At 42.0% G+C, this 26,301-nt stretch overlaps 1 protein-coding gene across 3 annotated transcripts in view; it reads left to right on the top strand.

The window, feature by feature from the left end:
• UNC5C (unc-5 netrin receptor C) overlaps window positions 1–26,301 on the top strand; it is a 303,622-nt gene that overhangs the window by 254,790 nt on the left and 22,531 nt on the right. For 2 of the 3 annotated variants that reach the window (XM_081924880.1, XM_081924879.1), the window contains exons 8-13: window positions 7,619–7,675; window positions 10,679–10,870; window positions 13,221–13,565; window positions 15,558–15,645; window positions 21,762–21,930; window positions 24,521–24,754. In XM_081924880.1, coding sequence (XP_081781006.1) covers window positions 7,619–7,675; window positions 10,679–10,870; window positions 13,221–13,565; window positions 15,558–15,645; window positions 21,762–21,930; window positions 24,521–24,754 — 1,085 coding nt within the window. The remainder of the gene's footprint in view (window positions 1–7,618; window positions 7,676–10,678; window positions 10,871–13,220; window positions 13,566–15,557; window positions 15,646–21,761; window positions 21,931–24,520; window positions 24,755–26,301) is intronic. The other variant, XM_081924881.1, reaches the window with a different exon arrangement.

The raw sequence follows: 26,301 nt of genomic DNA, 5'->3' as shown, positions 1-26,301 counted from the left end.
GACCTTTAAACCTCCCCCTTAAATAAATTCAGACAAGACTCAAATTTTGGTTTGGTTTTTGGCAGAATTTATGCCACAACTTTATTGATTACAGCAAGTGAGTGGCTGCATAGGCTCTGGTTCGACTAGCTCCCTGTACAGGTGGCGCTGACCCAGGGCACCAGCATAGGTCAGCCTAGAGTGAACACCTGGATAAGCGGAAAGCCGGAAACAAGCTATCTCTGCCACCCAAATGCTCCCCTGGACTCAGGCACGGGCACAACCCCCTCACAGGGGTTGACCAAGCCATCAAGTCCCTGGATTCCTTTAACGGAATACCCTTCACATAGGGATGGTGAGACCGTTCTCCCATCACCTGAACCAGAGCCTACCCACAACCTTACAAGTTGCGACGATTTACTATGCGGCAGGCGTAACCCAAATGGCAACAGCCAATCAGCCAGGGAGAGGCGGGCAGGTGTTCCAATGCACGCACCGAAAGAGGAAGCTCTGGGTCACGTGCATGGGTATATATAGGTCCCTCGATCCATTTAGCTTGCTTCCCATTGGCCTGATTGAACCCAGCATCAAGGGACCTACCAATTGGGTGTTGTGGCTATTCAATCTAACCCACCCACAACACAGGGTTTGGTTGCCAGGTCTTGCCGCAACACGTGCCCTCTTTAAGGGAGAACCTGATTTACAGCAAGCCTGCAATGTAGCCCACTGCTAATACTGTATGCCAGAGGTGAGACTGAGACTAGTCCAGATTCCCATTCCAAAATACCACTCAGGTTGCAGCAAAGGTTAATCTAGGTGAACTACTGCTTCAGTCTTCCTTGCTGGCCAAATTAAACCCTTAGTTGCATGAAGAAACCTAATGCTCCACTAACTAGCATGCAGACTGGTAGCACTTTAAAATGTACAAAGCCTTTTAAAAACATGCATCCAAGTTAGAGCAGGGAGTCCTGTTTATGATGCTGTTTTTTGTTTGATTTTTCAGTGGGTAACACACATGGACACACACACACACATACCAGGGGAACAGGCTGCTTGCCCATAAATCCTGAGCTATGGATTTAGTCATAGCTCTCCAGGAGCTGCCCTCTCTATGTTTTGCACAATGACCTCCAAGCTGTTCCTTGAGGGGAAAGAAAGGTTAATTTAACAACTCTGTCTTTTGTGTTGTAGTAATGTTACAACACAATGTTAATCTGGCAGCACACATAGCCCTGCATAATTAAGTGGTCACGTCAGGCCTTTCCTATGCAATATGTGTTCAGATTCCCTCTGTGCTTATTTTAAAAGCTATAATGGATTATAGATCATGATATTAGTGATGTGAACCTATCAAGCCCTTGAGCAGATTAGCTTGCAGTAAGCAAGAAAGAAGGCTTTTGCTGTTGTTGTTTTGTTGTTGTTGTTGTTTTAAAAAAGCAAAAAAAAAGTGTTATTGGAAGATCATCACGGTGAAACCCTCTTGAGTGCGCACAAAGGAATTAAATGAGCCTTTGTATTAAAATGGAATAAGTCACTCTGAATATACCTGCCTACCTGCATAATCACATTCCCAACCATCCAGATGCAAAGCACATGCACACAGGGGCTTTCTGCACTTGATATGGCACTCAAGCACTAAATTATATGCTAAATTATACTAAATTATATGCAGGAAAGCATTCATGCAAACAAAGATCATCCCAGGTTTTTAACAGAATTCTATCCCAGTTCTGCATTGAATTGCCAGGGACTGAGCCTGGGACCTTTTGCATACAAAGCCTATGCTGTCAGTACTGCTGAGCTGATCTATGTGGCTTTTAGGAATCAGATGCGCTAAATGAATGAGAACTTGTACACAGTGGTGAAGGAAGGCTCTCCGGCACCCGGGGCAGGGTGTCGAGGGGTGGGGCAAACCGTCCACAGGGGCAGGGCAAACCACCCGGCGGCACATCTGTGGCGCCGATAATGACGGCACCTCTCAAGCGGCTTACGTACAGTGCTCGAGCGTCACCCTTCGTTCCGGAGGTCCATTTTTATCCTGAGTCGTGCTTTTGCTAATGGGGTCTCTGGTGTGCGGTTTTTGTTCGCATCCTGGGGCAAAGTTCACAACCAGGAGCAGCTACTTGCAGGTTAGTGGAGCTTGTAACCTGAAGCGTTCGTAACTAGAGGTACCACTGTAAATTCAAATGCATGCATGCAAAATTTCCCTACTGGGTATCAAAGCTGGAAGAGCGAATGATATGAGCCAGATAGCAGCCTAAATCTGTACCATCTAGATTATTATTATTATTATTATTTTTAAAAAGCTGATATAACATTATGGTCATAAGTAAATGGCAGTGTCACTATAACTAAAACAGAGTATGGAAAGATCCATGCAGAATCTACTAAAGAGGATGGGTAGGTCTAGTGTGCTTTAGAACTTGATTTATTGAAATTTGACTACACTTAATCAAAGATTACTCAGCTCAGGTTCTGGTCCCCAAGATAGACTTTTAGAATGAACAGCAGCTGTCCTGCACGCCACATAAATCTTACAAAAACTTAATATAAGATGTTAATAAAAATGTTTAAAAATCCTACTAGGAGTTACCTTGAAAACATTGTCCATTCTGTCTTTCTGCAGCCCGTAGAGCTCTATAATAAATTAATAATAATAATTTTTTTATTTATACCCCGCCCTCCCCAGGTTAAAAACCGGGCTCAGGGCAGCTAACAGCAAATATAAAACATTGATTAAAATGTGACTTAAAAACAGCATAAAATACAACATAAAATGTAGCATCAATACATCAATAAAATTCAGAAATTCAGGGATCAGTGAACTTTGTCACAGGACAAATGCTTTCGTAGAATAAGAAATGAAACACATTGAAGTTTTAAAAATGAAAACAAATGCATGTTGGAATGATTTGCCCCCACCTTGCACACACCTAGTTTTCAGTGGGAGAGTTCTTTCCAGTGGTTACCAGAAAGAAATAGTTCCCCCCATAATGTGAGCTTTTTCTTGTGATACTTCACTGCTGCATTTTGTGCCAAATTTTGCTATGCTTGAGGTCAAACTAGATATGATTGCTAAATGATTCTTTGCATTTAAAGTTCAGGTTTTTTTAAATGCAAATATCAGATTGGGGGAGGAGCTGATAATTATTGGAAATGCAGCAGTCAAAGGCAATAAAGTTAACTTTCATCATAGGACTGAATGAGGGTTAAATTCCTCTTCCACAAGCACCTGTGATACCTGTAATTACCAGCCTCCAACACTCCAAACTAATTTTTTTTTAAATTGGTGCCTGCAAAGGTGAGAATTGGAAAGGGAAATACTATTTCATGAATGGAAGTCTGCTGATGTGACATTGGATGTCAACCTGCATATTAAATGCCAAGAGGCATTTAAGTTTCTGGTTAATTTGGCTTACTAGGAGGAAAAACCCCTACTATAATCTCCATCATGACTTGCTTTTCGCTCATGAGATTTCACTGCAAGTACTTGAGGCCTATGTTGGCTGTTCTATATTGCTTTGACCATCATGCCATTTTCACTATGAGCTCTCAGTGCTACAAAGTTGAGAACTGGAAATGGAGCCAAAAATGGATTTTAGAAAAATCATTGTCAGTATTGGGAGGAGCGGGGGACCCAGAAATGATAATGGAAGTTTCAACAGAGCCTTAAGTCTAGCTGTGCCCTACTTTTTCCTTCCTAAAACTGGAATGAATAATTCCCACCCCTCCAAATAATTTGAGATGTTCATTTAAATGCAAGGAAGAAACTAAGTGTCGAACTAACAGCACTTTAACTATTCCTACAGTAAACACACAAGAAGTTAGCAACAAACACTGATAGAACCTTTGAAAATATTTTTTTTTTGTTTCATCAAAAGCCACTTGAGGCATCTTAAATTACTTTTTTCCCCCTCAAAGCAAGTTACCGACTATGACACCAGCTGCTCCAGGCACAGATCAACAGAGCCAGCATCTATTGTGGAGTCAAATTCAGCAGCACTTTTTTCTACATTTACCCTAGTAAAGAAATGTGGCAATGATAGTTGAAGTCCCTCAGGTACTCGCCATGCCGCAGTGCTGATACTGTGAGCAAAATAGATCAAGGAGGAGAGACTACAAATCCCTGCTTTGCACTGTTCTCACTTTGAAGCTGGGAGAAAAGTCATTTTTCATTATTGCAGGTACTAATCTCAGCAGATTTGCCTCATTATCTGAAGAAAATGTCCTTTCTTATTATATGGAAGATCAGATTGCCAAGCATTAAAAAAAACACAAAAACCCTAAAGAGAGATGGCCAGGCTCACATCTTATGAAGCAGTTGACACCAAACACTGATTGTTTGTGTCCCCCAAATAATTTCCTTGCCCCTCCCAAATCCATTAATATTCTGAATTAAAATGTAATTACAGAAAGGTGCTAAAGTTTCTGATTTAAAGTAAATTCCTATTATCAAAAGTGTTTGTGTATAAACAGTTGTGAGGGGTGTTATGTTAATCACCCATGAGCATTTTTTCAAAATGCCTGCATTCAGTTGATACATATAAACAACATATACTGAAGTAGAGTTATTTCTTCCTAATGACACAGAGCAAAATCACCATTTACACTTAATGGTAGTGGTTTGTGCTACATGGTCACCCCACCCTTAATCTTACGTTGAGGTTGCATCATGAGATCTGACATCAGTTGACCACTTAAGTGCTGGGTAGCTCTCAGCCAAATGTGTGAGCTGACCTCCCTGAAAATGAAAAAGGCCAATCCAGTCTGCTATGTTTAGAGCACAGAGTGATTTACATGGGGCATCCCATATCGCTGTATTGCCACCTTTCCCTGTGGCACATGCATGTGGATATTCAGAGCATCAGACCACTATAGGGAATTAGAGATTGTGCATAACTCCCACTGAGTGCCCATGCACAAACTCTTAACAGTGGAGAGCTGAATCAAGGCTTTCTTTGGGCTTGCGGAATTGTTCTGCATGTGGGCACTGGGCCTATGGTGTGCTGGATTGAGCTCAAGGTATTATAGCTGAATTGACGTAGGATTACTCTGCAATGGCTCTTTCATAAGGCAATACATCACTTCACATTACAGTCAATGGCTAGTGAACAGGACTTTGTGAACTATCTGGCTGCCACGTTGATGGTTTCCACATGTTGCACACCCCTCATAAAAACCCAAGGGTTCTGCTGGATCAGGCCAATGGCCCATGTTGTCCACCATCCTGTTCTAACAGCAGCCAACCAGATGCCTATGGGAAGCCTACAAGCAGGACTTGAGTGCAACAGCACTCTCCCCACATGTGATTCCCAGCGACTGAGATTCAGAGACATACTGCCTCTCACACTGGAGCTATTATATGGCCATCATGCCTATTAGATATTGATAGCCTTATCCTCGATGAATTTGTCCATTCCCTTTGGAAGCTATTCAAGTTGGCACCTTGTGCGGGAGTAATGTGAATCAGCTAGGAATCTGAAAGCAAATCTAAGTTATGGAATGGTTCAGCCTTTTCATTAATAAGAAGCCAAACCCAATAACAGGAAGTATGTATGGAAAGAGACAAAACCCAGCCATTAACATTCAATCTACTGAGAGTTTAGAAGCAACTCTTGGGTCTCATGGTGATCTAATTTCACTCTGTCACCCTTGCGGCACTATCACCCTTGGAACGTAGGAAGCCGGTTATACTGAGTCAGGTCATGGGTCCAGTCAGTCAACACTGACTGACACTAGCTCTCCAATGTGTCAGACAGGCTTCCTTCCCAGCCATAGCTAAAGATGCTGTGCATTGAATCTCAGACCTTTTGCATACAAACCATGTGCTCTGCCATTGAGCCTTTGAGCTTTTGCTTTTCTGCAGTATTGACTGGGAAATAGAATTATTAGCACAGGTGAAAGGGTCCGAGTGTAAAGTTGAGAAGCCAAGTCCGTTCTTTTGTCCACTTTGCTTATTTCCACTAACATATTTATGGTGGTCTGAGGCTGAAAATGGTGGACTGTTATGGGATTGCAAGTGATAGTCATGAAAACACATGCCTGAGAAGTGTGGCCAAAGCTAAAAAGGTGTCTACAATGCGCTTGTTTCATAAAACTTATACACAACTTGCTTGTAAAAAACCTCAAAGCAAGAAAAGATAAAACAATAAATTCAAGAAAAATTCATAACCAAACAAACAAAAGTTAAAATACTAAAATATTTTAGTTACCTCAACTGTCTAAGCATCTGGGTTGAATTACCTAAACAAGAATGTTTTAGCAGGTGACAAAAAGAGTACAGTGAAGGTTCCTGCTTGATCTCTATAGACAGGGAACTCAGAAGATATGTCTAGCCACATAAAATCTTAATTCTTACATATTGCAGTATCTTTTAAAGTTCCTTTACCTTACACAAAACACCATGTCCTCCATTTAGTATTGCTTTGTTTGAATTGCTTCTTGATCCACACATTTGAAGTTTCATAGGCCCATATTTTAGAGTCCAGGAGTTGAGATGTACATGTAGAAATGGTAGCAACTTCTAGCTGTCTTCAGACATTTTATTTCCCACATGCCCAACATTGCAGTGTTTTTCTATCTAGGCACAGGGTGTGTGTTTTTGTGAACACAAGTGGAGCCAAATTCACTCTAGCTGGTGCCCTGATCCTAATCATGTTTGCCTGGGAGTAAGTCCTACTGGTCTCAGCAGGAACTTACTTCCAAATAATCATGTCTGTATTGGCACAAAGTAACAACAACAGCAGCTTTTCTCTGTCACAGGAACCACAGGGCAGATTGCCTTAGAAGCATTGAATTATCACAGGAAATCAGGAAGAAAGTCACTTTTCTTGCTATTTGTCTCTAGGATAAAAAATGTGAATTGTGCAATGATTTTGTCAATATTACACAAAGCCTTCAAAATCTAAAATAAATTACTTTACAATCTCAAGGCTCCTATTGATTTTCTAATGATCTCAAATGGAACACATTCCATTTCCAACTCTCTGGCAAATTGCTTGCTCCCTGGAGAATTCCTATTGGATTTCTATTAAAGGAGGAGGTTAAAACCATTCCCCGGAAATCTAGGGGAAAGGGGGGGCAGGGGGAATGAGGCTTTTGCATGGGCTGAGCTCTCTGTGAATGGGTATTTAACCTCTGACCAATGACGGCAGGTCTCTTTCAGTTCTATTAGGCCAACAGCAAGCTACTATAATTAAATAAAAAAAAAACTGTTTAGAGCCCCACTGAACATGTCCTGGGAATTAAAGCATATGGCAAGGATTGGGGGGAAGAAGACTTTCCATATGCTAATGACCCTTGATGTCTGAAATAAATTAGATCCATTAGAGTTTATGCTCAATAAAAGAAAGACTTTAAGCACTCCAAAGTTAGTGACTCGAGACCGATTTTTGGCTCTGAAATTCAATCTGCCTACTTATTAATTCTTAGTGAGGCTCCTGAGCAGACAGGAGATGCAAAATTATAATAGTGTGCTGAATCAGAATTTTAAAGTACCATGGGTTTCCTTTCCTTTTCCTTTTTTTTCTTTTTGAATTAAACCATTCTTCATGTGTTGTTTGGTTTTTTGGTTTTTTTGTTTTTAAAAAAGCTCCCTTTGTTAATTTGATTTTGTTCCCATCTTTTTTTTCTTTTAAAGGTTTCATTTACCCTATTTCAACTGAACAGAGAACCCAGAATGAATATGGATTGTCTTGTAAGTGTTGTTTGATATTATGTTCTTAGATACCAATTTCCTACTCCCAAGATTTACTTTCAGCCTAACTTGTATGTGTTTTGCTAGCTTTAAAGAGGTGTATTGGCTGCTACATTAAAGAAACCAGTGTAGATAATGGGATGAGAAAAGGACAACAGGAAAACATGTGGAAGCGAGAGACTGAGAGAAGTGTATTCAGATCCCCACAGAAGCCAGGGAACAGGAAGCATAACATGGCTGCATACACGTGATTAGTATTAAGGAAGAGAAACTTGCAAGAGGGAATATATGGTTGGCAGATTTTGCTTCTACTCTTGTTTGAGAAGGCTGAATAAAATAAGTGGCAACATTTGCAAAATGGAGCCTTTAAATTCCATTAGCACAGAGTAAATTGAACTTGATCATTCCTTCTTGGAGATTTCTCCATTTTCAGCTGTGTAGCTAGGACTCTGTTGGGGAGTTTAAAGGAAGCAAAGGACAAAAAAAAGTGTGTTTTCCTCTCTCTCTCTCTCTCTCTCTCTCTCTCTCTCTCTCTCTCTCTCTCTCTCTCTCTCTCTTAGAAAAGTGTTATCTTTATACAGAAAGAATGCAAAGTGGCTTGCTAAAAAAATTGTTGATGTGTTTGTATTTCCTAATCTTAGCCTGCTTGAAAATAATAATGGTGGGATTTTTGTCCCTCTCTACATCAAAACTCTGCATCAAACTTGTGTTACATACTTAAGCCTTTTGGAAAGATACCTTGAGGGAGCGTATGTGCAAAGAGTGGCATTAAGTATTACACTGGGATTAGCAAAGGAGATGTGTTACAAGCAGATAGTGAAAATTCTCACAAGCTGGACAGGCTCCCTTAGGAGAACTACTGAAAATCCTGGCTTGCTTTTAGAGGTTTTTATAGCACTTGAATCTATACTGAATTCTGAGAATAAATGTAGCAAAGTGAGTAAGCTGGGGAATTCTAGCTCAGTTCAGCTGTGAACTTGGTAGGCAAACTACTGTTTCTAAGCTTTTGCCCCAATATGGAGCTAATAGTACTGTCCTATGTTACAGAGTTTTTGTAAGGGTTCATGGGATAATCTTATGTGAAACATTCTGGAGACTCAGATATGTTCTATACATTACTTTCTTTCTTGTTGAGTCAGTATTAACTCTGCCCTTCCATTTAAAAAGTTGTCCTATACATTAAAAGTAAAAGAATCACAACAGCATAAAGCCACATTTAGCGCAGGACCATGAAGCATGATCTAGGAACACACAGAGAGACCAAACTTTTGCTGATAAGACATTCAAGTACGCAGAGCATTCTAGAGCTAGAACACATTAGCTCCAAAAGACCACCAGTTGCCAGACACCTCACTTCAGAGGGTTGAAGAAGAACCTTCAAACATTATTAATGCATGGACAGGTGCACAGGGGAGAAAGGCAGTCCTTCAGCTTGTATTACCCTGCTTTGTGCATATGGTTCAGACTCCGTCCCCAGAGTTAAGTCCAGTATGTGTTTCAAGCCATGGCGACATTTCTGCTTATTCTGCTATTATATGTAGAGTTGACTGGATTGTCACTGTCAGCCCACACTGGAGGCAGGAGAAACTCTTGAGGCTTTCCTAATTCTTTGGGCGGCTGCTGTAGGCTTCTTGTGCTTGGCAGATGGCAAACCCCTTGAATTCTGTCCATTTGCTCATAAATGCGGGAGGGGGGCTTAAATCCCAAGATCACTTTCAAGTCAAAGTCTTGAAAAAGAGCTTTTTAAAAAATCAGTTACTTTGATATTTTATTTATTGTTGATTAGGAGCCTGTAGGAAACATTTCTTTGTCAGTTGTGTGACACTTTCCATCAGGTTCCTGGTGTGTTGCAGAGCTTCCATAATAGCTGGTCCACTCATGGCTTTAGAGCTGGCATTGGGAAGCTATGAGCTTTCAGTTGTGATTAGCTGACAATTTAGGAAATGTTCTGCTGAAGCAATCATTCCTATTGTGCTATGCATGAGAGCTGGAACCCAACACCATCTAGAGGGCCATAGGTTCCCCAGCCTTGCTTTAAAGGAAGCATACTGTGCTATTCAGCAGCTTGTTTACGCAGACAAGAGAGTTCTGCAGGGCCATCTTGCTGCCTGAGGTGAAAGACAAGATGGCACCCTTCCCAATGGGACATACAGAAACCAGTTGGGTTGGCAGTTGAATCTTACTGCAGTACTGGTGAACAGAAAGTATCTTCACCTGCGATTAAGGACAGTCAGCCAGCGTAAGGGGTACAGGGCAGGCCACATGGCACTCACAACTGTGTCTCCTCCCCACCCCTCAGTATCTGCTGCCTGAAGCAGCTGCCTCACTCTGTCTAATCATAGATCCGTCCCTGAATATTTGTGTGTGTATGCAGGAGAATTCTAAACTACACAAGCAATCACAGTGAATATCTTGATGGAAACTTTGTGATTAACCGAAGACACAGTTATGTGCTCTTAAGCCCCCTTTCAGGCCATGGAATTTTGGCATATAAGTTTCCCTTAAGAAATATGCTTGATGAATATCAGATTCGGAAGATGACTGCCATTTTTTGTACTTGTTTAGTTTAAGGTTGGCTTGCTTTTTAAAAAGCTAAACATTCAATGTAAGGGGCAGGGGAGGAAGAAAGAGAGTCTGTTTTATGATCACATGCCTTGATGAATTAGCATTGATAATTTCACCATGAACTGCTATGGTGAATACCTCTTTTGATTAAATTTGCCTTGTTCATCCGGTTATAAACAGTATGTTATTCTACCTCCTTACAAGAAAGAGAGAAACATAGATGAAGAATTAGAAAACAGCTATGAGAATTATTTTTAATAAATATAAATATCTACTAAAAGTGGAGAGTTTTTGAAGTAGTTTTTAAATTAACCTATAAAACTGGTAGTATGCATCTGTAGGAAAGGATAGCAATGTATAAGTATGCTTTCATACATTCTTGAGACCGTAATTAATACTTTATGCTTCTCTGCCCCAACCCACCAACTTTTCCCCCAGCTGCTCCTGATTCAGATGACGTAGCTCTCTATGTCGGGATTGTGATAGCCGTGATCGTGTGCCTGGCTATTTCAGTGATCGTCGCATTATTCATCTACAGGAAGAACCACCGTGACTTTGAGTCAGATATTATAGACTCCTCAGCGCTAAATGGTGGATTTCAGCCTGTTAATATCAAAGCTGCGAGGCAAGGTTAGTTTCCCTTTGGCCTTTCACATTGACCATAAAAGACAATCTCTAGGGCCATGTGAATTACAGTACATTTCCTGAAGTCGTCCTAGCACCTAGCACCCTATAAGAAATCAAAATTTATCTGTATGTATGTGTATACATCTTCCTACTTGTTTTAGTGACAGCTAGTAACTTGAATGGCCATCTTTTAAAAGAGGATTAGACAACTTTATAGAGGAGAAGACTAGCAATGGCTATAATTGATATGTTGTCCTTCCACTCTTGGAGCCAGTATGCTTCTGAATACCATTTCCTAAGAACCACAAGCAGAGAGAGCACTGTTGCACTTAGGTCTTGCCCATGTGCATCTCATTGGCCTCTGTGTGAGCAGAATGCTGGACCAGATGGTCCTTTGGCCTCATCCACCAAATCACTGAATTGGAAGGACCATGAGGATCATCTGCTCCAATCCCCTGCAGTATCCTCCCATGTTTTACTCAACACGGGACTTGAACCCACAACCCTGATATTAAGAGTCTCATGCTCTACCGACTGAGCTATCTAATAAGGTTTTCATTTTGTTATATGTATTTGTTTCCTGGGACAAGTGCTAAAAGGCAGGTCATGTAATTATGGATCAGCAATTAATCAACAGGATGAAGACAGAATGTAGGTTTTCACTGAATGCTATCAATTTACCTTCCCTTATCTTCCATAATCCCATTTTAAACCTATTAGTCTCCCTTTCATTGTGGCAAATCTAGATGGTAAGTCTCTTCAATCAGGAGTCTGGTTTTGGTACGGGGTTTGGAGACACCAGGACCAAATCCAGCCTCAGATCATTCAACCTGCAGCCTTCGGTAGTACAGCCCAGGGGGGTGGGAAATATATTGATGATATAAATTGACCCTTAGGCTTGATTGTGCTCATAAATATTTGTGGCTATGATGCTTCAGAAAATGAAGGCATGTAAGCCTCTTGGCACTTGATGAAAAGCACTTGCTGAGGCTGCAATTCTTTTTTTCTTTAAAGAAATCATATTTTGCAAATTAAAGTTAAATCAAGTTGGAAGTAAACGTAGCCAGAGTTTTGTCCAAGGCAGAAGATTAGCAGAGCTGTAGTTTGGTTGCCAAGGATTCATTTAAATCATTGCTGCAGAAGACATTCAAGAAGATGCCACAGGCAACAATTCAGTCCTGACTAGGAATGATAAAGTACATGATTTCATAGTTATTTTGAATTCTCTGTTTCCTTTTCCTGTTCCATTTGGTTGCATAGGCTGATGTTTTGCAGTCAGCATTTTGCATGAAAAGTATGACAGAGAACATTTCCTTCAGAGAAATTTGGAGTTGGACCCCAGTTGCCATGACTATAGCCTTATCAACTGTTGCCCTCTGTCCAGTACTTTAAATCCAGTCCTGACTTATTGCTCCATCACCACCATCATTATTAAACATTTACTGGTACACTTACTTCTATACTATAGAAATCTCATATAACCAAACAAAGTGCATATGAACCAGGCACTTTCAAACTTGCATCAAAATTAGTACTGAGGGGAAAGAGAATTTGCATTCAGAAACACAATTATAAATAACGAAGCATACTTGGCAGGAGCTGAAAGAAAAATAATTCTGAGTTTCACACTTCAAAACTTCACTAATATTTTGGCATGAATTTTGGGTTTTCTTATTGCTAGCTGTTGGGCTTCATGAAGAGAAATACAGTTTTCAAAATTCTGAGCTTGGGTTCTGCTGCTAGAATCAATATTAAAAGTTATGGGATTTGTCTAATCTTGGGTTTTTGGAGCTTTGCTGACCTAATGCAAACAAATTATTGGTTTTCAGAGACTTGGTAGAGTAATAGGGATGTTCATTTTTTCCTGAATTGCATTAGTCTCCTTTCAAAACAGGCTTTGGAGTTGTTGCAGTTTTTGAAATATTCTTTGACTTGTATAGTAAAAAGAGGAACTCTTTAAGGTTAGAGAGATACTTTCCTTTATTTTCATTATTTCCAGTAGTATGTTCAATTAGAATGAATTTTCCTTTTAACCTGTTGACAAAAACAAGGATGTAAATCATATGGATCCAGCTAAAAGCCAGTGATTATCACCTCTCATTACATCAAGTAAGGAATAGCAACTTTTTTTCCTAGACAACCAGTCTTCTCTATGTCTCCATGTAAATCAGGGTTACCTAAACTGGTGTTCTTAACATCTGGAGAACATCATATTAGCTACCCTTGATATAGATATTCATCCTGGATTTTATCTGCCACAAAGCCACATTATATTTTTAACTCCAGCCAATATTGCACCTAGAAAAGAGTATGCATAATAATTTCCATATTACTTTTCTTTTTATTAACACAGACCTCCTAGCCGTGCCTCCAGACCTCACTTCTGCTGCAGCCATGTACAGGGGCCCTGTCTACGCTTTGCATGATGTGTCAGATAAAATACCAATGACCAACTCACCCATTCTTGATCCACTTCCCAACTTGAAGATCAAGGTGTACAACAATTCGGGTGCAGTCACTCCACAGGATGAGCTGTCCGACTTTTCGTCCAAACTCTCCCCACAGATCACTCAATCCTTGCTGGATAACGAAGCATTAAACATTAAAAACCAGAGTCTTGCACGGCAGACAGACCCATCATGCACTGCTTTTAGCACCTTTAACTCTCTTGGAGGTCATCTGATTGTACCAAATTCAGGTAAGTGACTTCAAATACAGTAGTTGGTTTTTTAAAATTTATTTTAAAAACTGACTGATGTGTCCAAAAATATGGTTTAAAGTGTGTGCGCATGAACGTGTGTGCGTGCACACACACACACACACACCCCAGCAAATAAAAATATTTAGGTCACTCTTGGAAATCTATATCTTCTGTGTTTGGACCAAAGAGTGCTTTCTCCAATTTGGGTTTATTCAGCTATTACACATATTTGCTCCCCAAAGCCCTGGCCTTCTTTAGCAGAAAATTGCAAAGCTCTGAGTCATTGCCTTCAGAAGCATTGGCCTCTCAACTTCCATGTGTGAAGTGAGATTCAGAACCCTTGACCTTTTCTTTCATGCAGCACCAAAAGACAAACCAACCTTCAAGACAGAAACCCTCACAGTTGGCACTAGACATAAAAGGATAAATTAATTACAAAACAATTTAGACATTCCAAGTTTCAGTTTGCTGTAAACACTATGGATGGAAAGGAAGATGCTTAGAATACGAAGATTTTTATTTTTCTCATTGCAGATTCCAGTGCAAAGCATTGCTCTTGCTGCATTGAACCTCTCAATACATATGTGTTTTCGTATTTGAAAGTTATTATGCAATATTTAGGGGTTTCAAATAGGGAAAGTTCTTTTTCCAGGATTATAATGGTCATTTTCAGAAGTACATATAAATGCACACAGAGCATTGCAAAGGAAGGGTTTCTAGCTGTATAGGGGGAACTCATTGTGTATTCAACTAAATGCATACGGGCTCTCAGGAATTATCACAAATGTGTGTAGCTCTGGGGTGGAGTATGCTACCACAATGCCACCACCCCACCCTTCCTATGTGTCCATTGCCCCCATTTAGAACATCTGAAAAAGGGTAGCCTGGATAACTCAGTAGGTTAGAGCATGGCGCTGATAACTCCAAGGTTGTAGACTCAATCCCTGTATGGGACAGCTGCATGTTCCTACATTACAGGGACTAGATGAACCTCAGGGTCCCTTCCAACTCTATGATTTTATAATTCTGTGATATTGCATACTGATTTAAGGAAGGTCATGGAAAGAAAGCTTCCCTTCCCCTTCTCCTCCCCCCCCCAAAAAAAACCCCACACACAACAACAACAGCACCTTATCAGGATGTTGGAGGCCCTCCTGAACAAACATAGGGAAATGCATAGGAAGTTACCTTGTACAGAGTCAGAGCAATGGCTAGCTCAATACTGCCATAGGCAGTGGTTCTCCAGTTGTCCCATCCCAACCTGAAGGAAGCAGGGATTGAACTTGGGATCTTCTGCAAGAAAGCAGAAGCTCTATCTGTTTGTTATAGTTCTTCCCCTGAACATGAGATAAGTGAGGGCTGGGAGGCAAGGGGTTGCTGAACAGATATGAAACTTTCCTTCCATTAACTTCCTTCATTTATTTTAGGATCTGGTTTGGAGTGATTCCTAACTCCCCATGCCCTATTCAACAATATTCAGGACTGACTACCACATCTAAATGGTAGATGGTGACCAGATAAACTGATATCTTCTGGGCAGCAGGAAAAAAAATGCTCCTGTTGTTTCATGGGGCAATGCTTTGCTGGCCTTTCTAAAAGTTTAATTAAATGAGAATTGCCAAGGGAAATGATCCCATTACTACTGTTTGGAATAGTAGATGTAATTGTTGTTTCCCCCCTCCTTCATTTTTACAATGTAAGCAACAGAGCAGCCATCTGCTTGTTCCTTAAATAAAACAAAAAGGGAGGGGGAAAACACCCCCTTTTCCGACTCCTTCATTGCTGGAGACAAGCGGAAGAGGCATCAGCAAGTAATAAACTGCCAGGTAAAAGCATCAAGATAGCCATAAAGCACCCTGCTTTGAGTGGGATTTTGGCATGCAGAGCCATGTGTTCCCGAGCTGCTTGCTCAAAAGGTCAGCCTGCCTTTCTTTTCCACTCTTTATTTTATCTGCTTTTCTCTCTCTCTCTCTTGTTGTTGTTCTGCAGGAGTAAGTTTGCTGATTCCTGCAGGGGCCGTTCCCCAGGGGAGAGTCTATGAAATGTATGTGACAGTTCACCGAAAAGAAAACATGAGGTAAAAGAAGGCTCTGCTTACGGTGCATTTGCTTTAGCGCTAATTGCAGGGAGGAGGCAAAGTGTGTGAACACAGCGTTCTGATCAGCATATATCTGTATCGACACAAGACTGGAAAAGCTGCTGAGGCCACAGAATGGTTTGCAAGCAGACCCAGAAATGGAACACTCGTGTGTGTGTGTGTGTGTTTGTAAATCTAACAAGAGTTCTCTCCCATGCAGTGTAGGAATTTGAATTTTGCAGCTACTCAGCTCTCAGGTCCATGCCAGTATTCAAGGGGGGGGGGAAGCAGCAGCCTTGAAGGTGCTGTTCAACAGGGTTATAGCCAACTCCCTCCCACCCATCCACTTCCAAAAATTGTCACACAAAAAACCCATCAAGAGCTATGTAAGCCTGTGGCATGGCAGACCAGCATCATTCTGAAATCCATTTAGGATCGTTTATCACAATTGCACAGGGACGCGGGTGGCGCTGTGGGTTAAACCACAGAGCCTAGGACTTGCTGATCAGAAGGTCGGCAGTTCGAATCCCCGCGACAGGGTGAGCTCCCATCGCTCAGTCCCTGCTCCTGCCAACCTAGCAGTTCAAAAGCATGTCAAAGTGCAAGTAGATAAATAGGTACCGCTCCAGCAGGAAGGTAAACGGCGTTTCCGTGCGCTGCTCTGGTTTGCCAGAAGCGGCTTAGTCATGCTGGCCACATGACCCAGAAGCTCCCTCAGCCAATAAAGTGATATGAGTGCCGCAACCCCAGAGTCGGTCACGAGTGGACCTAATGGTCAGCGGTCCCTTTACCTTTTACCTTACACCAGTCTTGACTCTACCAGCTTCAGCTCAGCTGGAGGAACCAGGATAAGCAAGTTCCACCTGCGTATCTTAGGTTAAGCCAGGGTTGGAGACTTAATACCTTTACCTTTACCTTTATCACAATTGCACATTTTACAAAAACACCAATAGAAATAATCATCAGTGGTAGTTGTCTGAGTACTGAAGTACAAGTTTGATTTTAACAATGGAAAGTTACAAGCCAAGTTCAGCACTGCAATCTTGTACTTGGAAAGAAGTCTCGTTGAGTCCAATGGGTCTGATTCCTAGGTACCTGTGCTTAAGATTGTAGCCTAAGGTAAACATGCACAAGATTGTGTTGAGAGTGTTAGAGGCATGTGAAAATCAGGCCCTCTTTGAGCAAAGCTAATTCACTGCAAACATGGCGTCCTGTGAACCTCACTTCAGAATACAACAAAGCAGCTCTTAATAGCTCAGACTAAAAGCAGAAATGTGTTATTCCTCTGGGCCTCCATCCCAGCTCCTTGTTTTTGCACCTCCATGCTCCAGAACTTTTATCTCTCCTTCTAATCTCCCTAGATTCATTCCGCTTGAGCTTGACAGCATTCACTCTTTGGCCAAATAATAAAGCTGCTCTTTCTGCTGGATGAAGGTTGTGGGTGTCAAAGTACTGTGATGCCTCTCATGTGCTATCTTCCCATTAAAGCACATAAAAGCCTGAGGGTGTCAGTGAAAGTGTTAGTAAGCCATCAACATGGGAATCTAATGGTCCATATGAAATGGTAGTGTTGCTGTCAGATACTCACAGGATCTCGCTTCACTCTCCCCAAAAGGCATGTTAATGGCAAGGAAAATTCTGTAAGTTCAGCATTGTTTCAGGACTCTCTGCCATCTCAATGTAATTATGCCCATTGTTATTTCTGAGATGTCATTTTTATTTTACAAAATACTGTTGCAAAAATACATAAACAAAACTTCCCTAAATTATTATCCTTACGAATAATAGTAAGCACACCTTTCTAAACATCTTCTGAGCTGTAATGTATGTCAGCGACAATCTCTAGAACATTAATCACTTGATTAACATCAATAAAAGTATGTGTTTTGCTGTTTCAAAACTTGAGAAACAAACAACAGTCTTTGTTGTAATAATTACATCTTTGTCTTGCTTCTTTTGTTCTTACGTGTTGATTTTTCCTTAATTTCATATCAATGAAATTTATCTTCTTTCATTCTTCATTTATAGGAATTGTTCTTTCTTTACAGTACTCAGCATAAAGAAAGCTAGCTGCTGCTACTACCATATGACATAGCAATTCTTTAACATCTCTTAATTACAGATTTAAATCGCTAAGTATAATAAAAGAATGAGATATATATTCTTTCAAATTATTCTACTAATTGCTCTAGCAACTGTAAACCAGTAGTTTATTAGCAAAGAGATAAGGATCAGTGCATGCTTTCCTCAAAGTAAGCCCCATGGAACACATGAATGTTATTTCTGAATAGACATGCGGAGGGTTAAATTGTTAGGGAGCAATCCTATGGCAAGTTCCACTAGGAGAAACATAGGGCTTGGCTCAGTGGGGGGTGCAGGGGGGGCCAGCCGCACCGGGCGCAACATCTGGGGGTTAGGGTTAGGGGGCGCAAATCCACGGGTTAGGGCGCGCAAATTACTTGCCTTGCCCCGGGTGCTGACAACCCACGCTACGCCACTGGCTGGGCTGTCCATAACACAATGTGAAGTGGTTGCCGCTGGCAGAAGATCTGGGCCCAGGGAACACACTGCTCACTGTTGGGTCATGCCCCTGCCATGCCCTGCCTCCTCCACAGCCATGCCCCCTACCACTATGCCCCTATCCCATGGAGGAGGCAGGGGCATGGCGGCAGAGGACACAGGGGAATGGCCTTAATTGGTGAAACAGCCTGGGCCAGCCCTGGATAAGCAGCTTCAGCCAGCATTAAGTCTCCAACCCTGGCTTAACCCAATATATGCAGGCAGAACTTGCTTATCCTGGCTCCGCCAGCTGAGCTGAAGCTGGTAGAGTCAAGACCGGTGTAAGGTAAAGGTAAAGGGACCCCTGACCATTAGGTCCAGTCGTGGCCGACTCTGGGGTTGCAGTGCTCATCTTGCTTTACTGGCCGAGGGAGCCGGCGTACAGCTTCCGAGTCATGTGGCCAGCATGACTAAGCCGCTTCTGGCGAACCAGAGCTGCACACGGAAATGCCGTTTACCTTCCCGCCAGAGCAGTAACTATTTATCTACTTGCACTTTGACATGCTTTCAAACTGCTAGGTTGGCAGGAGCAGGGACCGAGCAACGGGAGCTCACCCCATCGCGGGGATTCAACCTTCTGATCGGCAAGTCCTAGGCTCTGTGGTTTAACCCACAGCACCACCCGCGTCCCAAGACTGGTGCAAGTCTCCTCAAAAGTGGCATTTTGGGAGTGGGGTGGGACCAGAGAAGAGGGATTTAGGCTGGATCCTAACCATGTTCAGCTTGGTCACATCACCTGACAACCCAGCAAAGATGACTATTTTAAAGACTTTGTTTTCCCTCTATGAGGCTTAGAACCCAGCCAAACTTGAGCACATTTAAGTCCCATTCATTTAAGTGGGAAAGTAATGTATTTTATTATTATTGAATCTTTGCAAAGGTCTAGCACTATTGTGATTACCATGTGATGTTATTAAAAGCAGCTTCCAGAGCACATTTGCCATCTCTTGGTGATGGTAGTGGGCTGTGATGTGGGTGACTGGCAAACAGATACTGAAAGATATTGAAAAGGAGCAGAATATTAAAATAACATTTGTGAGATCCCTTTATGAGTCGGGAGTTGGAGAATTATTTTTTAAACACTTACCCTTTTTAAAGCGATGCATTTGACAGAATTAATTTGATCATCGTACGAGTTTTATTAGCTCACCCTAGCAGCTGTGAATAAAAAATCCAAATAATTAAAAGCCTGTACAGACATCCTCTCTGTCTCAGTTTGGATCTGTAGACAAATTGTGAATCATTTTCAGTTACTGGGAAATTTGCTCACCTTTTTCAAAATTTAAACATGGGGGAGGATAAAAGTGATAAGAATGAAATGGGAAATCCTAATTTGGAAGAAGAGGCAAAAAAAAAATTAATAGAGGAAGACAGCAGTAGGAAGACAACAGAGTTTTAAATTTGCAAAGCCTTCAGTAAGCCTGACTGGAAGGGTTACCATTTGCTCTTTGTGAGTGATTCATTTCCCTCTTCTCACTCTACACTCTTCTTTCTCCTTTTCCTTGAATATAGCTGTTGAAACTGCATGTCAGTCCAAAAGCAAGATTTCACTTTTGCAAACCAAATCGCAGAAATACTGACAGATGGCACAATTGGTTTAATGAAATCTGTATGGCACTCACCATGAGCTTAAAGTGGTCTGGTAGCATGAACTCCCCATGGGGAATCCTGAGATTTGTAGCTCACTGAGAAGGTTAGGTAGGGAATGGAATTCTCAGAAACCTTATATAAAACTACAGTTCCCAGTGTCCCTTGAGAGAGTCATGACAATTAAACTATTTTAAACACAGTCAGTACAGTGATGCCCTTTACGATGAACAAGTAATCCAAAGCATTCATTTGCACCACCCTGGTAAGCCTTGGTTTTGCATACTGTGATGTGTGGACTAGGCTGGAGTCTTTATAGCTGATAGATATTTTGGGAGTGCACCTTACTCCCTTTTCTGCTGGACCTTTTCTCATCCATAGTACAGAATCCCTCCATTTCTAGGCCTTGTGTGCAGGCAGTGTTATTATTTTCAACTTTTGAACCATGGCAATGACATAAAAAGAGGGAGAGAACGTTTTAAAGAGCCAAGAAAAACAAGGAGGGAACAAGCAGGAAGGAATGAAGGAACTCTGGAGGGATAGGAGAATGGAGCAGCTTCAGGAAGCGCTGAGGACCATATAAAATGAGATTGGGACCACAAGTCTATAGTTTAGGGAAGGTGGTAGGCACTTCTGAGTGACACATGAAAGTGGTAGGCATGGTCACAATTCAGCCATGCAAAAGCCAGACGTTTCTACAGATGCACAGGAAGAGCAGGAAACATGATCAAATGATGCATTCTAACCAGGCAGAAGCACTCAAGATGAGTACAGACAAGGAGCAATATGGGGTATGGTTTGGGGAGAGAATGTGACCTAGAGAGGCTTGGAGAGTCACATTTGACTGCTTGGCATGAAATTCCCTGCCCCTGATCTAGAACCACCCTCTGGAGTCACTTACCAGCTGAATTAGACAGTCACCTAATGTCAAGAAGTTTAGGTGCCCATTGAAGATGTTTGTATTAAAGATGGCTTTCCCTGAGGGTGCAACCCAGATGCCAATGGAACATTCATTGTATATTTGCAGATATGTGGTTGTTTTCATAGAAATGATTTTATTGCTTTTAGAAGTCATGTGTCTTGTTTTATCCTATTTTTTTTATCTTGTCTGCTGCTTCAATGACTTCCAGCCATGAGCCGGTTTATAAATTGTATAAAAAATACAATTAATTAAAGTTGCTCTATCGAAGCCTTCTCCAACCTGGTGCCCACCAGATGTTTTGAACTACTGGGGCTGGTGGCACATGTCATCCAAAACATCTGAAGAGCACCAGGTTGGCAAATACATCTATAGTTTATAGTCAACTTGAGCTTTGCTCCACTTACCAAAAAGGCTGGTGTCATGGAACTGCCCTCAGTGCCGGAGGGAGAGAGCAAAAGCCAGAAGGATTCCAGAGAGCGTCCAGGGATCGGGACAAGCAGCCCATCTTCTGGGGAAGAGAATCAGCGTAGCACCAGTGGGGAAGCGGCGAGGCGGTCCCATGACTCCTTGCCTGGGACCAGGGGGGAGAGTAGGGGTCCTCCGTTGCCCACGCCCTCCTTGCGCAGAAGGCTTTCGCGCAGAGAGAGTAGGAGGAGACTAGGCGTCAAAGAGCTTCTTTGCTGGAAGAAGTTTAAGAAACGCCCACTGACGGATACTGCCAGCGATTGAGTCAGCCACGGGTGAGTGGCTGTCCGCATAGAAAAGGTTCACTTTGGCAACCCAGCCAGGTGTTTGCACCCAGCCGGGAAGATAAGCACCGGCTTACGCACGAGCAACCCCTAGAACCATTACAGCTGGCTACCATTGTTCTGGGATTTTTGTGTTTTTTCTTTGTGCTTCCTTCTTGTGCAATGGTTTAAACATTAAGGAACATCACATCTTGCACTGAGGAATAACTATGATGATAGATTTGAAAAACAAACCTGCTTCTACATATTTATTAAAATCATGTGAAAAACATGGATTTCCCTTCCTATAATCTTGCCAGGCCACCGGTAGAGGACAGCCAAACCCTTTTGACCCCTGTGGTGAGCTGTGGACCTCCAGGAGCACTGCTGACCCGCCCTGTCATTCTGACAATGCACCACTGTGCGGAACCAAACACGGAAGACTGGAAGATCCAGCTGAAGAACCAAACTGCCCAGGGACAGTGGGAGGTGAGTCTACAAACCTTCACCATATACCACTATAATTGCTTGCTTGCGATAACTCTTCAGGACAAGTTATTAGTCATTTGTTGTAAATTATCTGGCTATTCTAAATAATGGTAGCATCACGCCGCCTCTGGACCGGATATCTATGCCAGCAGGGCTGCAGATATGCACTGATTCTGCCTTTCTGTGTAGGTCTGCAGACAGAGGACGATGGTTTGAATCGTGACCTTAGATTAGATGTGGGAAAATTATAGCTCAGACTATTTTTCACATGTTTTGCATGCACAAGCTACTTGTTTATTTCAAGGCCCAGTTCAAGTGTTTTGTGTGTGTGTTTAAAGTCCTACACAGCTTAGGTTCTGCCTCTTCTGCATATATTCCCCATGTGAACTGAGAAACTCCATTGCAAGTGTTCTTGCTTTCTGTAATGCAGTGGAAGTGGCCTTAATTGAATTAGGCTTCAGATGGAGTCCCTGTCTTTTATTCCTTGTGCGTGCTATTTACTTTTATTCTGTATATGGCGTTTCATTGTGTTTATTGCTTATATTTCATTTTTGTATTTCGTTCATTGAGCCTTGCTGTGAAGCAGTATAGAAATGCAATAAAAAGTAAATATTGATTGATGGATTGAATTTATATCCCCAAGGAACCCAGGACAGATAAACACAATTTAAAAGCAAAGCTAAAACACTCTAAAACAGAACGTTCTAAAAACAATTATAATTATAAAAAAATCCCAAAAGCAGTTACAGCTAAATACATTGTTCTATCCGTTAACGGAAGGCCTGAGGCATTCAGCCCTTCGCATCTCTGAATCCAGAAGCTCAGGGCTGCGAAAAGCTCTCTGTCTTCCTTGAGACTGGGCTAAATGGACCAATGCTCTTTTTCAGGAGAAGGCAACTTCATATGTTCATCATGACCATGCAGTTGTTAAAACTAGTTTCTAGAATCACACACATAGTCTGCAAACAATCACCAAGGTTCTTGCATAGTAAGCCTCACCTTCAGCAAGCTTCCTCACTCACGCTCTTTTGGAACCAATCTCCTGCCTCTTTCTCTTACTCAATTGAACAGATGTTTGCATGGCTGGAGGCAGCTCAGCCTTATGAGTGCCTGCACAAATGCTTCGTGACTTGGCTGGCAGGGGTACGCAGAATCAGCATTTCAGGTGGCACCTTTCTTCCTAGCCCTTAGGAAGGATGGTGTCACCTTTGCAAATGTGCAGCATCACCTCTACCCAGAGTCTTGAATCTGTTCCCAAGCTAGGAAATCACCAGATCCAGCATCCCTATTTCCCTGGATCACCAGCATTGCCAGCATCCTTTAGAGACTGCAGAGAGAAGGTTCATCAGAGCGCCATGTGCCACAGATACAACATTTTCAGTTGCACATTCCTCTGTTCTTGCTTGTTTTATTTTTGTACCAAACTTACCAGACACCTTTTGTCCCCATGCAGTATTGCACAGAAAAATAAGCAGGGAAAGTATTCAAAAGTATCTCTTTGTCTGTGGCCCAGTGGTAAGAAGCTGCCTTCCTCTGAGTCAGACCATTGGTCCATCACAACTGTCTGCACTGACTGGCAGCGCTTCTCCGGGATCTTGAGAGGGCTATTTACTTCCTTGCCCTACACAGAGATGCTAGGGATTGTTCCTGGCACTTTCTGCATGCAAAGCAGGTCATCTGCCATTGCACTATGGCCCTTTCCTTATGGTTTTCTTTTGCATATGGAACTGTGAGCAGGATAATTGTTCACAAGCATAATCAGTTACGCAGGTCAGTTTTCTCCATGCTCTTGATCGTCACTTATGCTCTTCCTTAGTAAGCTTGCAAATAGAATGAGTGAGATGGCATTCACGAGATGATTTTTTAGAAATTGATCAGTGCACCTTTCCTGCTAGGCTTTCTTTTAGCAGTCAATGTATCTATATAACTAGTGTTTCTTTTTAGTGGTAGACTCATGTTAGACATGCTTCTTCTTGTTGTTGTTTAGTCGTTTAGTCATGTCCGACTCTTCGTGACCCCATGGACCAGAGCACTCCAGGCACTGCTGTCTTCCACTGCCTCCCGCAGTTTGGTCAAACTCATGCTGGTAGCTTCGAGAACACTGTCCAAACATCTCGTCCTCTTCTCCTTGTGCCCTCAATCTTTCCCAACATCAGGGTCTTTTCCAGGGAGTCTTCTCTTCTCATGAGGTGGCCAAAGTATTGGAGCCTCAGCTTCTCGATCTGTCCTTCCAGTGAGCACTCAGGGCTGATTTCCTTAAGAATGGATAGGTTTGATCTTCTTGCAGTCCATGGGACTCTCAAGAGTCTCCTCCAGCACCATAATTCAAAAGCATCAATTCATGCTTCTAGAAATAAGTAAATAAAAAACAAGGGTCCCAAAAGATATAGTCCCTAAACTTATTTGAATGCTGGCTCCTGATTCTCAGCTTCTTGGCTATCTCTGCTGTCAGACACCTCCTGCTTTTGAAAATCTCACCATTGCACCTTAGTTTGGTAGGTGGTTCCTGAATCATAACAGTGAGCTGGATGGATCCTATCAAGCATATGGCTGATTTGTTATTATGTGTTGTTAACTTTCCACCTTTTAGGATGTGGTAGCAGTTGGAGAAGAAAACTTCACCACCCCATGCTACATTCAGTTGGATCCAGAGGCCTGCCATATCCTGACAGAAACTCTTAGCACCTATGCCTTGGTAGGGCAGTCGATCACCAAAGCAGCTGCCAAGCGTCTCAAGCTGGCCATCTTTGGACCACTGATCTGCTCATCCTTGGAATATAATATCCGTGTCTACTGCCTGGATGACACCCAAGATGCCCTTAAGGTAATAATTAGACTCATTCATTTTAGAATTGTGTGTGTGGAGATCTAAATGCTGCAATTACCATATATTAGCTTCCTGATTGCAGCTATTGTGCATTTTTTAGACTTCGTTTTTTGTGCATGAGGTCGGATGTTGTACAATACTTTGTTTTATAATACAGAGGGGAGCAAAGGAAGAAAGCAGAGATAAGAACTAACACTGCCTTTTCCATAATTATTTCTCGTGTACATTAGGCTAATTCTTCTCCCAGCATTCTTCCTTCTTTTGTTTACCTGTATCATCACCTGGATTCTGAGATTTTTGCATTATTAACAGGCCATAAGGTTCACCAGAACTTCATTGGTGGTTCATGTATTTTTAATGCTAAGTGCCAGTTCCCCAGAGATGCAAAACATATAAATGCCTCTTTGTAAATAGTTGATAACGATAAAAAAAGAACCAGGGCTGTTAATCAAGCGCTTGCTGTTATATTACTTTCTTCTATGACTTTGTCTGCAGTTTTCTGCCCTGAGAATTTGCAATTGAAATGTACATCAGCTGCTGCTTTCCCTATCAGTGCATGTGGCCTTATATAATGCAGATTTAAATGTATTTAATTTCATTTATTTGTTTTGTTTCAAGCCACTCTTCATCAAGCAAGTGATCCCAGGATGGGGTGCATCAAATATAAAATCAAACTAACCATAAAACAATATACCAGTAAAAATAATTAAATGGTTCCAATAGAAAGCATAAAAAATATCAGTCAATATTACCTCTCTTCCTCCTAACTATAGAAATTGGTGTCCTAGTGCATCAAGGAGCCACAGTTTTTTAGCCGGTGCGGGGGGGGGGGAGTGTTAACTGATATTCCATAGCTGAGGAGCCACTGCTGAAAAGGCCCTTTTATGCAGGGGAGAGATACAAACCTCACTCAAAGATGAGCTAACAAGTAAAGCGCAGGTGAGGAACCCATTGGGCCCAGTGGCCCAGGTCTTCATCTCCTCCCAACTATACTAAGAGTGGCATTTTACTTGGAGCAAATGTATGTAAGTGCTTTTGTGAATTTGTTACAGCAGGCCTCCAAGGGGTCCAGTAGCCCACCATTTGGGCCAGATCCCCAAAGCCCATTGACCACTTAGAAGCCCTCAGCTGAAGAACTATTTGAAGTCACAAGGATGGTGGAGATCTAATCTCTCTTTCCTGCCATCCGCATCACCCATTAGGCAATAATCATCATTGCAATAAACTTATAAAACCAGGTGCTAGTTCTATCCTGCAAGTTAATCCATGTACACTTGTGATCAAATATAGGGTGGGTTTAGGCTTGCCATGCATCCAGAAAATTCCAGACATGTATGGAAATCGGATGCCAAAAGTGACGTCCAGGGAAAGGGGATGGGGGGGGAGTTTTTTCTGGGGTTTTTTATGCAGTGCACACGGCAAGGGCTCCAGCTGCCCATGGTGCCACTGCTGTTGGCAGTGGCCATTGTCTCATCACTTGGCTATGTGCAGCCGCCCCACAGGAGAACCGCTTCTCTGAGGTGCAGATGGTGTGGTAGGCAGCA

The sequence above is a fragment of the Podarcis melisellensis genome (assembly GCF_964234715.1).
Source record: "Podarcis melisellensis genome assembly, chromosome: 9".
Classification (NCBI taxonomy): Eukaryota; Metazoa; Chordata; class Lepidosauria; order Squamata; family Lacertidae; genus Podarcis; species Podarcis melisellensis.
Note: the sequence above shows the minus strand (reverse complement) of the source record. Positions and strands in the feature narration are given on the sequence as shown.